The sequence below is a fragment of the Sylvia atricapilla genome, chromosome 2 (assembly GCF_009819655.1).
Source record: "Sylvia atricapilla isolate bSylAtr1 chromosome 2, bSylAtr1.pri, whole genome shotgun sequence".
In the NCBI taxonomy this organism is placed as follows: domain Eukaryota; kingdom Metazoa; phylum Chordata; class Aves; order Passeriformes; family Sylviidae; genus Sylvia; species Sylvia atricapilla.
Window position 1 is genome coordinate 63,047,094 of NC_089141.1, and position 14,032 is coordinate 63,061,125.

Consider the following 14,032-nt stretch of genomic DNA (forward strand, 5'->3'; position numbering starts at 1 on the left):
TTTTTTTTCTTCCCCCCACGGAAGACTTTCTGCTGATTTTGCTGTTACTAAAGCTGTTGCTGACATGTACCCTGATCATTTTGTTCAAGATTTAGAGATGCTGCTGTGAGTAGGTGCAAAATTATGACCTTGATCTAGTGATCTGCAACATTACATTTTGCAGCGAAAAGATGGTGACTGAAGTGGAACGAACATGACCTACGGAGGTTACTCATGCAGATACCAAGGAGAATATTTTGGTAAAGAAATAGCTATACAGAAAATGGTAGCATAGGGTAGCAGTTCATCACTTTGTAATAAGACTGCTGGAAATTCCTTTAAGCATTCCAAAAATCTCTAACAAATACAAAAAAAAAAAAGAATCTTACAAAGTTTTTTAATGAAAACGTGTTTTAAAATGTCAGAAGGATTTGCCATATAGTGATATGAAGCAAAAAATCAGAGAACTTTTGGGAATATTAAATTATTCTATATGAGCAGAATTCTCTAAAACCAATATAAGTTTTTTCCACTAACCTTTATATTTTTGAGAGTATCAGAACTGACAGCTTTTCAACAGTGATTTTAGGCAAAGTCTTTGATGTTGCACACTGTTTGATAATAGAGCATTATGCGTTATTACACAAAACATTAATGGTTTATTTTAATTTTTTATGTAGTCTAAAACTTGCAGAAGTTCCTTTTATTAATGATTTATATAATTCAGTAGGATAGCCTACCTTTGTTCAGCAACAAATCCATGCCTCTTCTTCGAAAACACACTGAAAATTTTGCAAATAATGTGTTAACAATAAAACCTAAATTTCTACATGTGGACAGATGCAAATTCTAGGGGAAATTCATATTCTTCAGGGAGGGTGTGCACCCAGTGGAGCCCCCACCACAGGGAGCAGGTGATGGTACCCTACACAAACTGTGTATCAGTGTTTGTATGTCTGTGTACATATGTATCTGCAAATAGAACCATGAGGGATTTGCTCAAGAACGTTAAGAAATTTAAAGCTGAAAATTCCTATTTTGAAGGTGTGTAGTATTGCAGTTTATCTACTGCATAACTGATATGGATTCTAAACACATGGTTAATCTGATTGGCAGTTCATTACTTAGCGTAACTAAATCAATAAGCTACTTTGGTCATGATTTGGTTTAAACAATGAGTGAACTGAGAAGTTTGGTGTTGCAATAGTACCAGTTTCCCTTTACTCCCAGATATTTTTCATTATTTTTCATTATAGCTGTAGAGATGCTCATTCACACTGCTTATCCCTTAGTTTCTGGCAGATTCTATTTTGTTGCAATTACTTCCCTCTAAAGTAAGCCCGCTGAAAAGGGTGTTATTCCTACCCTTCATGGGTTGGACCCAAACAATGCTGATTGGATTCAACACTGTCCCCTCTGTAGTTCATAAAGATAATTGTGTTTATTTGGTTTTCCACTTCAGAGTGTTAAAAATAAGGTGAAACCTCTGTTGAAGATTACTTGGATCTTCTTGTGCTTGAAAATAGAGACTTTTGGAGCATTTCCTACAATTTGGCAATGAGATTTGCCAGATGGCTGAAAGTGCAAGATAGAGGACTGCATTGGAAGGTACCACCACTTTTTAAGTCTTATCCACACTGACTACTGAGGGTGATTCTAGTACTGAACTATTTCCACAACAAGACTCAGAATTTGTGGGGGTTTACTCTAAAGCCAATATCATCAGATGGCAACCATTAATGAAACTTCGGTGGTAAGGGAATAGAAACTCGTTGGTCTATAGAAAAAGATAAGGTTTCTGATAGTAGAGATGTTCTCTAAATTATTCTTCTACCAGGCATGTGTCTTCTCTAGATCACACACAAAGTTTTCTCTTTTTTTTAATGTGCATTTTAATAAGATATCTGCACTGGAAATGTCAGACAACAGAATAAGTTGCAGGGAAGCAATGAACAGGAACAGAGGGTTGTTCTTGGGATAATAATTCCCCTAACATACCCACAATTCAGAAGCCTCCTGTCTGCATAATCCCATAGTTTGTACCAACCGGATTCCAGGGCAACAGATTGACAAGGCAATAAATTTGTGGGATGATAAAATGTATCTTGTGTGTGATAACTTTGGCTCCTCTCTCACATTGAAGCCATGGAGGCTTCAGAGCAGATCACTTCAAGATCTCTCTATTTCAAACTGTGACTGAATCAGCAGTTTCAGAAGATAATTACACTGAAAAAAAACTCCCAGAAACTTATTGATATAAAATAAGTACTGAAAAAGTGCCAGATGGTGTTAAAATATAGGTTATTTTTTTTTCTATTCTGAAATGCGCTGCTAAATCAAAGTACTTTAACAGCTAATTAGCCGATGAGACTGAATGTTTTGGAACATATTGAAAATCATAGGAGTGAAAAGAAGGAAGTAATCATGTTAATACTTATAAGAACTGGACGAGAGGAGAATTTTAGTGTGATTTATACATTTCATTATCTCATTAGTGATTAGCCAGTGTATTTCATATTCCTCTGGTGAAGTAATTAGCCAAGCTCTACTTTTACTCTACAATTACATTAACATGTTGAAGAATCACAGAACAATTGAGGTTGGAAGGGACCTCTGGAGGTCATCTGTTCTCTGGGCTGAGCAGCCTCAAATCTCTCAGCCTCTCTTCGCAGGAGATGCTGTTAAAGGACTGACCAGGATTTCCAGTGAGATCTGACCAGAGTGAGGAAGAGGTATGCAATTTGATGACTGAAAAGAGAAGGGACAGAGGGGTATTAAAACCTCAAAGAGAGGTATTTTGCCCATCTTTTCTTCTGATAACTGTTCTGACAAGACTGTTTTCTTATTCTCAATGCAGCCCAGTCCTCAAAGAGGACTGCATTGTCTTAGTAGCAAGGTATGTAAAGTGACCTCTCATGGTACCACCTACCAGGGGGGAAATCCACTGGGAGCATCTCTCACCTCTGCAGTGAGTATTGAAGCAAATCCTTCTCAGTGCCTTCAAGAGAAACCACAAGCAAATGAAAACAGGGAAAAGCAGTCCCTCATATCTTCATCTTTGAAAACACTACATGCTTTAAAATTCCCATGCAAGGTCTGCCAGGGAGCAGGTGATGGATGGAGAGGGTGTCTGCTCTGTCCAGCTTCCTATGCTCCCTAACTCTGCTCCCAGGGATCAAATCTGCACATGCAACTTTGCTCTTTCCAAATATCTGAATAATTGTTAGGCAGATGTGTGGGGCAAAATTACCCCAAGTGCTTTTCTGCCAAGCTGCTCTCCAGGTGGGTTTCCCTCAAATTGTACTGGTTCCAGGGGTTGTTCCTCTCAGGAACAGGAAAAGGACTGACTGGGTGTTCCCCATGTTGAACTTCATGAGGTTACTTTCAGTTGTTTCATTAATTATAATTTTTCTATCCAGAATGTTTTGTTGCTAGCTAAATATAGAATATATATATATTTCTTGAAATGTTTCGTTTTGTTTTCTGTTTATTATTGTGGGAATCAAACTAAAAATCAGACTCTCTTTTAGTTTATCAAATATATATTCAATCATATATATATGAGATATATATGTATATAATCATATATATATAATTGAATATATGGCCATATATATATATATATAAAAATATAGAAAAAAGTATTAATTTCTGCAAAAGATAAACTAATTCTCTTCAAATCCATAGTGTGGTGGGGTTTTTTGTTTCTTTTTTTTTGTTGTTTTAAAAAGTATTGGATTTCTTATTTTTCTTCTTTTTTTTCCTTTTTTTTTTTTAACAGCTAACTTACATCTTTTCTGTTTGAGTAATCTATAAGAAAAAGTAAGTTTCAATGCATAATTGCAATACAGACACTGAAAATTTTACTTATTCATTCTGAATAGTCTTCCTGCCACTTACTCTGGTATTCTAATTTTCTCAAGAAAACCCACCATGATAGTATTACCACGATATCTTGATTATTCCAAAAAGAACATACTTCTCTGTGTTGTTGTTCCTGTTTATATACATTATTGTTTTCCTGTCCAGTTTTCCAGAAAGCATAAAAAAGGAAAACAGAGCTGGTAATTGGTACAATGTTAACCTAAAACTAATAGAATGTTACCTGTTTATTACTGCATTTTAGATTTAAGGTAAATTGTGTCCCATTTCCAATGTCTTCCATTGCTAGCTAGAGAATGTCTGGGAAAACACTGGATTATGCCAATACACATTTTTATGTTTAAAAAACCTTTAATATATGTCAATTTTTTGAAAAAAAAAAAAAAAATCAGACATTATAAGAATAGTGAAATATATTACATGGAACTGAGTAAACACAAAATCATAGACTCAGTTTGGTTGGAAATAATTGCCAACCCTTAACACAGCAATGCTGAGGCAACCACTAAACCATGTCCCTTTGTGCTGTATCTACATATCTTTCAAACACCTCCAGGGATGGAGACTCAATCACTTCTCTGGGCAGCCTGTTACAATGCTTGACAACCTTTCAGTAGAAAATTTTTTCCTAATATCCAATCAAAGCCTCCCCTGGTGAAATTTGGTGTCATTTTCTCTTGTTGTATTGCTTGTTACTAAGGAAAAGGCACTGACTCCCACCTTGCTACAACCTTCATTCAGGTAGTGGTACAGAGTGATAACATCTCTCCAGAGCCTCCTCTTCTGCAGTCTAAACAACCCCAGTACCCTTCACAGCTCCTACATATCTATCTCTGTAAAATTACTCACTTCTGATACTTGAAAACACTGCAGTTGTTTGGCTGAGATAGAACTGCTACTTAAATAGAGCAGAAAAGACTTCAGAGAAAAACTGTAGGTATCTAAATAAAAAGTGGTCTACAGACAGCTGCCTGAAATGTCAGAGGCACAATTTTTTTTGGCTTATTGTCCTCCTGAGGTACTTTAAGGCTATGACTACATGATTTTTTAAGATAACAAATGTCCTCATAGAAAACACAGGTGTAAACAGATTGGCACCAAAGGCAGAAGAAACTCAAACAGAAGAGTGGTAATGACATATATGTGATGTTATCAATAAAAAGAGTAGGATTGCAAGAAGGATCATCAGGTTGTCCCTTCTTAGTTCTTTTGTGAACATCTATTCATGCAACAGGTAACAACAGCATGTTTGTTTCTGTTCCTGATTGACAGGGACTGCTCCTGGAGTCAGACAGGGCTGATACAAACACATACATAACTATATTTACAAAGTATGCATACTTCTATAAAACTTTTCAAAAAGCACATCAAGGAGAAATATTCTGTAATAAACACTTAGGACTTCCCTTTATTTTAATGGAAAATACTCTATCTTCTTAAGTAGGTTTTGCTGTTTGCACATTATACAAATACAGGACTTTAAGCCTACATTCTGAAAATAAACACAGTTACTGTACATCGTATATTACTAATGAAAATGCAAGTAAGATGAAGATACGATGCTTACTCAAGATAGTTTTGTGTATCAAATGGATAGATAATGAATACTGCCAAATGTTTTATGTATGTGAAGACAAAGTGGTTTGTAGCAATTTTTACGACTTGAAAAATGCCATCTAACAATCTTGATAGTTCTCACTTTTTTTTTTTTTTTTTACAAACTCCCACTATACTGAAGAGGAAGGAGGCAGATTCAAGTCACAGATAACTCAGACACACAGACACATATCTCAAGATGCTAGAAGAACTACCTAAGAGGGAAAACATGATCTTTCCCTATATTTTATATGTCTTTTTTTACAGTATTTACAATAGGATTTTGAATATTTCTTTCAGCATTTCAAAAATATGCCTATATGGGAATGAAAAATATAAAATTAAAATAAATAAAGTTTAAATGAAATCTGCTCTGAGAAATGTCTTGCTAGAAACAAAATGAAAAAAACACCCAAATGAACAAACCCCCAAAACCCCACAAAAAACCCCAAAACTAAAAAGCCCAGAAAAACAGACATCTACAAAATTCATTAGAACAAGGGTAATTTCATGTAGCTATGCTGAGTGACATTCCTGTGAAATAATTTTATATATATGTATATATATAAGTGATAAACCACATTTGAGAAACCATATTTGTAAAGCAAAATGGATTACTGTAATGATTTAAAATACATTAAAGAAAAGGAAAAATATACAACGCGGGTGTATAAGGAAGAATGAAGGGAGGCCTCAAATTGATATTTTAAAAGGTTAATTTTTTTAATATATCTGTGGCAATAGCAAAGACCTTTGTAAAAAGTATCTATACAAAAATAAAAGAATTTTTATTATTGTTTGATACAGACTAATGATGAACCTTACCTGTTTACCACCAGGGTACTTTTTGAAGAAGGATTTCTTTAATCACTTAATATCACTGTTTCAGCAAACTGACTATTCCATCACTTTTTAAAATTTCCTGTCACTTTTTTATGGAAGAATTGCTTGCTCAAGCAACTTTTCATTTCTTTTTGCCATGTATTTACTTAAAGACTGGGATTCAGTAAACAGATAACTAGTCTAGAACTTTGAGGAACTAATCTGGAACTATCCCAAAAGTAATATACATCAGCGGTTTTGGATCATAGTTACTGGAACACCTTTGTTTTCTTTTTCTGCAAGTTCTCCTTGTCCCTTATTATTCTAACTGCTACCTAGTGAGACAGGAGAAATTAATCAGCATTCTGGCATCACTGCAACTCTGCTTGATTATTGACACCAATCTCCACTTCCTGCATATTTTCTTGCTCATAATTTTCCATAGCAACATCTAAAGCAGACCATATACATCACGTTCTTCCACTTGGCTTCTGCTCTATATTTGGGATTCCAGGATGGCTGCAGGAAGTCAGAGCTTAATCATTCCTAAAAATTGTTCTATGTCCACTTCTTGAAATTACTCATTAATTTCAGTCTATCATCCTCCTCTATACGTGGATTTTTGTATACTATTAGATGATTAAATACTGCTAATCCAAATTAGAGAAGTCAGTGTGATGATATTAATGGGTAAAGTGAATGGAACATTGTCAGCAGCACATACCCACACTCTAGTAATGCATCTCATTCCATTAATGCAGACATACTGAGAAAATGTGTTTCTTATATGCAGCTTTAAAATTAAATTAATAAATAAGCAAAGGTGTGTGGAAAAAGAGATTTAAATTTTCAGTTTTTCTAGGAAATTAAAATTACAAATTTATCTAACTTTGATACTTTCCTCTCTATCCATTTAGTACTATGCTGCATTAATTTCTCACATCAGGCAAAATTCCAGTTGCTGTTTTCTAGAGTTTAATAATCACTTCATTTTTATGGAAAGGAAGATAATTATAGAAGAGATTTCAAAACAAACTTAGCATGCTAGGCTACTTTTTATGTGATGAGCCATATAACCTTCAAATGCTTTCATAATATTTGCACTTAGCCACTATTTTATATGCTAGTTAATAAATTGCTAATTTGTCTAGCTCATCTAATTATTTGCAATGTTTCACATTTGGTAGCAAACATCAGGAAGTATTAAAAATACATCATTGTGAATTGCAACCATCCATATCCTTCCAGCGAAGAAAGTTGGGGGAGAAAAAATAAATACAAATTATTGAGGAGAGATAATACAGTATCAACATCATCTCCCAGCCCAGGCTTACTTTATGAACTCAGTGACTCTTCAAAGCAGGAAAACAGCGCTCAGGTCTCCTGAATGGACGTGTGGAAACAAGACTCACTGGGCATAAAAGCTAGTCAAGAACACAGCAGGATCACAAGAGGGATGAGCTGAACAGATGCAGGCTGAGATGGCACAGCTGCAAAGCCAGAGTTTCTGGGAATACATATTGCATCAGCTGTAACACAGGCTCCTGCTATGCAGATGCTCCTCTGCCATAACAAGCCCATCCTCAAAGCAGTTCTGATATGCTGTAAATGTGTAAAAGTCCTGGTAGTTTTCAGTCAGAGATTGCATCAACAGAGGGCTGAACCTCAGCTGCTCTGTGTTTTCTCCTGCTGCTACAGAAATGAACTGCTTCTGCCTGACCTGAATCTGCAAAATAGGCTGTGTGTTGATGTGGTAATGGTGATATGCCTCGTGTTGTCATCCTAACTATTTCTGTATTTTTATTGAGGATCAGATATTAATAGAAAATGAGAACAAATACAGCTGCACCCAAATTTGGTTTATTATTGGGTCATTTCCTACCTGAAAGCTTGTGTTTATTATAATCTGTTCTAAGAGGAAATTTGTATTTTATCATCCAAAGACATTGTTCTGTGCACATCTATGCCTAACATTAAATTACACAATTGTTTATAACATTAAAAGGACAAAAATAGTCTACAGCTACTTTAAGAATATATACATGTATTGGCTCTTTCATCAGCAATTTCATATTGTCACAGAATCATTGAACAGTTTGGGTTTGAAGGGACCTTCAAAAGATCATCTAGTTCCAACCCCTGAGCCCTGATATGGGATACCTTTCACTAGACCATGTTGCTCAAAGCCTTCTCCAGCCTGGCCTTGAACACTTCCAGGCATGGGACAACTTCTCTGGGCAACATGTGCCAGTCTCTCACTACCACCCACAGTAGCAAATTACATCTTAGTATGTCTTTAATGACTTAAACCCATGACCTCAGTTTAAAGTCATTGTCCCTTGTCCTATGACTACATGCCCTTGTAAAAAAACACTTGTCTTCAGCTTTCTTGTTGGGCCCTTTAAGTACTGGAAAGTGGATTATTATAAGGTCTCCCTGGTGCCTTTTTTTCCTCTGTGCTGAACAGTCTCAGCTCTCTCAGCCTGCCTTCATAGGAGAGGTGCTCCAGCCCTCAGATCAACTTTGTGGTCCTCCTCTAGACTTGCTTCAGAAGCTCTGTGTCATTATGGGATCCCAGAGGGGGATGGACCACAAGGTAGCAGGATGGATACTCCATGATGAGCTTCAAGGTAGCAGGATCAAAGGGCAGAGTCACAGAGTCACAGAGTCACAGAATACGCTGACTTGGAAGAGACTCACAAAGATCATCAAGTCCAACTCCAGGCCCTGGACAGCACCATTCCCAAGAGTCACACCATGTCCCTGAGAGCATTGTCCAAAACTGCTTAAAGTCAGACAGACTCTGTGCTGTGACCACTTCCCTGGGGATCTCTTCCAGTGCCCAATCACCCTCTGGATGAAAAACCTCTTCCTGATATCTGATCAAAACCTCCTGTGACACAGCTTCATTCCATCAACATGAAGCTGCCCCGACTTGCTTGTCATACTTCTCTTGATGTCACCCATTTATTTTTCACACAGCCACAGATGTCACACATTCTAATCACCAGCATAACTTGATGGGAAAAACATGCCCTGGCATTTTACAAACAATATTGCCACTATTTAGTGAAACAACTGCAATAACAACACATACACACAGAGTTATGAAATACTGGAAATGTAATTCTATACTATACTTTTTTTATTTTATATTAGAACTAGTGTTTCTGAAGGTATAGTCTTCAGTCTAAATATGGGCACAAATGAAAATTTAAATGCTGTGGAATTGCTAGTGAATATCACAAAAAATAATAATAAAGCCTTTTTGAGTATATAAGCTTGTAATATAACTAGCTTTTAGTTCAAATATTTTGTTTCATTTATAAATAAATCAATGGATTAAACTTACCAGAAATGAAAGCACAACCTATCATCATAAGTTATTCCAAACAAATAACAACAAAATGCTTTAATAAAATTTTCATTTCTTCCTACTTCATAGAAAAATGGGTGTAATTTTACTTTCCTTTATCTGTTGACAATCTAAGAATATAGTTGAAGGTAGTTATCTTCTTTCTTGAGAAGACTTAAAAATTCTGCATTGAAAAATGCATGAATCATCCACAATATTTTAGACAATCACTTGAGGATTGAACACACCTGCATATCAAACTGCCTTTTATCATAGCTTAAAAAAACTGAGACAAGTATCTGACTTACAAAGGAAAAACAAATTCTAGAAATCTATAACTAAGGTATATTACACTCATTCCAGTTTGTTAAATTTCTTTCTGAAAATAATAATATTTTTAACAAAGAATTAACTCAAAACTCAGTTTCTTTTCTCTAACTCTATTATGCTTTTCCTTAAATATCAGTAGATTTTAATGGGACCAAAATTTCGGCAACTTTTCTTGACTGATTTAGACATTCCCCTACCAATCTTGGAACAGAAAGTTATTTCACCATTTTCTGATAAAGAAAACATGAAGTATAAATCATAAAGCAACAAATATCCTATATTACCTTTGTTGTTATCCATTCCTCCAACAGCATAAAGTGTTCCAACTGTAGATTTTCTAGGCTTAGTTCTTGGACTTTGCATGAGAGTTCTTCTTTCTGGTAAAAGATGGTATTTCATGGCTTCCAGAATAAGCTTCTGGCATTCTAGGTCATCCTTAAAAAGTGCATGGTTTTCCAGGTCAGCCAATATCTGTGAATGACAATAAGTGAATAAAAAAATCTAGAAATTCCTAGAAAAACAATACCATGCAATGAGAGAGAAACACAAATGGATGCCACAAGCATATTTCTTCATTCTAGAACATACAGTTTTGCAGGGCCATTTTTTCTTGGAACACAAAGAGAAAATTAAACAGTTAATTGATTTTAAAGGTTTTTAAGGCCAGTGTTTCACTAGTCCTTAAGGTTACAATCTTACTTATCTTTTACTGAAGGCGTTGAAGAAAACTAAATATTCTCTTGTAGGCTGACTTATTTTTTTATGGTTTCCAGCACAACACCGAAAGAACCCAGAAGGCTCTTTATTTTAAAAACAAAATAGAAATTATGTCCTGCCCCAAAACAAACAGTGCTCAGTGCATACAGGTAAAAGAATATTCTATTATGTTTCCAAAGAAGAAGGCTGCAAGTTGTAAATGTGTTTGATTCACTTGCCTGTAGATATATATCTACCAGCTTTTCAGATACTGTGAATTACCATGTAAGATTTCAAGATCCAATCAAATTATGAAATCCGGGTTAACTTCACAACTGACTTAGCTCTGAGCAGGAGTTGGACTATGGAACTCCTGAGGTCCACTCCCACCCGAATGATTCTTTGATTCTGCAATCTCACTGATGTCAGGCCAGAAGAAGGTCATGCAGATTTTGTGCTGTATCTGCCAGACCTATGTAGGCATCTCAGACAACCTAAGGTATCCAGATTAGAGCAAGATTTAATTGCATATAACAGCATATCTGTACAGTGCGGTAAACTTCTAGATATCACAGAACATCTATCTGGGAGATCAAATAATATTCAGAGAAGCAGCTAAAGGCCAGGAAGCAGTAGAATTTAATTCCTGAAGTCTGAGGATGTCTTCCCACAGACATATATATGCAAACATATGCAAACTGTTTTGCAGTTGCCTAATGACAGGAAACTAGATTCCTTTTAAGAACTCTCAGCTATTTTATCTTGACTTCAATGGCTGCAGAAAAAGCTAGAATGTCCTTTGTCAATCTGTCAGCCTTTGGCAGATAACACATTTTCTGTGACATCTAAAATATTAACAGCTGGCACATGTAGAGAATTGTTGTCTGCTGCTGATGTTAGGTATCAGTCACGAAATGAGTCTATGATTGTGTCCTGGGTTGTAGTATAGGATGTATTCTATCACCATCTTCATGAACTGATGAATCCAATTGTGGGAGCAGTGAATTTCCAGGCCTCCCTCCCTCTGGGGTGCCTTCTGTTAATGGCCCATCAATGCCTTGCTGCAGGACTCATAGATAACTCCCTCCAGGAGCTATCTCTCTTTAATGGGCCATCAAGGCCCTCTTCCATGACTCATCATCCCATTGTGAGATGCTCCACCCAGGGGGAGGAGCCAAGCATTCTCACCTGGATATAAGCTGGGATTTGGGACAGTACAGGCAGCTCTTACCCACTGGATTCCCAGACAGCCAGAGCTACCAGTCCTTTCTATGGGAACACTGCTTCAGGAAGACCATCTCATCTGGACTGCTTCCATCACCCTGCTCAGGTTGTATTCTGACTCTGTCAGTGGTCTTTTGTATTATTGTATTTATTTTATTTTACCTTTTGTTCCTTTTCGTCTCATTGAATTTTATTTCTGACTTGGAGCGTCTCACTTGTTTTCCTTTTAAACCACAACAGATTGAAAGAAAGGCAATACGTGTTACAGCTCCCAGTATGAACACAGGCTGGAGATGACCAGATCAAGACCAGTCCTGCTGAGGACTTGGGGTTGCTGGTGGGTGAGAGACTGGACATCTCCCAGCCCAGAGAGCCAAATGTGTCCTGGGCTGCATCCAAAGCCCCGTGGGCAGCAGGGCCAGGGAGGGGATTCTGCCCCTCTGCTCTGCCCTGGTGAGACCCCACCTGCAGGGCTGCATCCAGCCCTGGGGTCCCAGCACAGGAAGGACATGGACCTGCTGGAGTAAGTCCTCAGGGGGGCCACCAAGATGATTAGAGGAATATGCATTGAGCATATGAGGAAAAACTGAGAGAATTGTGATTGTTCAGCCTGGAAAATAGAAGGCTTTGGAGTGACCTAATTACAGCCTTCCAGTACCTCAAGGGAATTTACAGGAATGATGGGGCATGACTATTTTCAAGAGTATGCAGTGTCATGACTAGGGGGAATGGTTTCAAATTGAAAGAGAGTAGGTTTAAATCAGATATAAGGAGAATTTTTTTTTTTTTTACTTTGAGGGTGGTGGGGCACTGGAACAGGTTGTTCAGAGAAATTGTGGATGTCACACCCCTGGAGGTTCAGGCCTCAAGGCCAGGCTGAAAGGGGCTTTGAGCTACTTGATCTAGTGGAAGCTGCACCTGCCTTTGGTAGGGAGGGTGGATTGAAGAGATCTTCAAGGTTCCTGACAACCCAAACCACTCTATGATTCTATAATTGTTTGATTCTGTGATTCTATGATAAAGGGTTCTGTGTACTTGTGTGTGCCTGTTGTGGTTTTTATTCAATTAATGTTACTAAATAAGAATATTTAAAATATGCTTATAAACAGGAGTGCAAGGGATATTTCATAACAGCAGGTTAATTTTTATCTCATGATCTTAACAATTTTCATATATTCTGATTTTTTTTTCCTTTACAGTGTTCAGCACACTGCTCAACAGACTAGAAAATCAAAGATCTGAAGACAAATCATGTCCAGATTTTAGGCAGGAGGATTGCAAAATGATTGTTTAACACACATTCAGGACTACAGAACTAAACCGAGTACTCTGTCAACATCAACTAAACAGAATACAGGCATAAGAGCTAAGAAATCAATTTACCAGTTCTTCTGTCCAAATTTGAGGTAATATTAAGTTACATAGATTTCTAATGCTTAATGGAATTAATGACAAAGGTTTTTATGGCAAGCTCATCATATCAGTAAGGATCAAAGTCTAACAATAATATTGGTGATTTCTTTTTAGACTGCTACTCCTTTACCCAGAAATGCTTAGGTTCTTAAAGCAAATATTTATCTTTGAAATCTTTCAACTGAGTTGTCAGGTGTTTCAAACAAAGAAAAATAATCTGTGAACATTGTTCAAAATTCTGAGACCTAATTCACCAACCACAAATAAAAGCTGAACCTTTTTTCCTTTAAAGTTAGAAATTCATCATAAAAATGAATAGAAAAAGGAAAAAATAACAGAAAAATATAATTTAAAATTTTAATGTGAACAAAAACATTTGTTCATATTCCTTAAAAATGAATTATTCATTCCTCTATTAACTTTTCTAGAACATGGGCTAACTTGTGATAAACACTGTATTTCTAAATCTCTTAAAGCTAGAAGTTTTGAAAAATAAAAATATTAATTTAAATTGAAGCTACTATTTAGAAACCAGAAGTTATATAAAGCTATCTCACGTTGTCTAAATTTCATTAATCTGCTTCAAAGGTTTTCTATCCATAGCTATATTTCCTGATTATGTCAAAACAATCAATATATTTTATTAAATCAGGATGTACTTGATCAGGAAATTCAGTTAATAAGGATATTTCCCTGGAAACCGTAATATGTTCAGCTTGCTCTTCCATGTCTATG

At 36.3% G+C, this 14,032-nt stretch overlaps 1 protein-coding gene across 1 annotated transcript in view; it reads right to left on the reverse strand.

Moving 5' to 3' along the window:
* The window catches only part of KLHL1 (kelch like family member 1), a 183,692-nt gene that overhangs the window by 37,048 nt on the left and 132,612 nt on the right, over positions 1-14,032 (reverse strand). Inside the window, exon 6 of the mRNA XM_066313373.1 lies at positions 10,249-10,435. Within this exon, the coding sequence (XP_066169470.1) occupies positions 10,249-10,435 (187 nt within the window). The remainder of the gene's footprint in view (positions 1-10,248; positions 10,436-14,032) is intronic.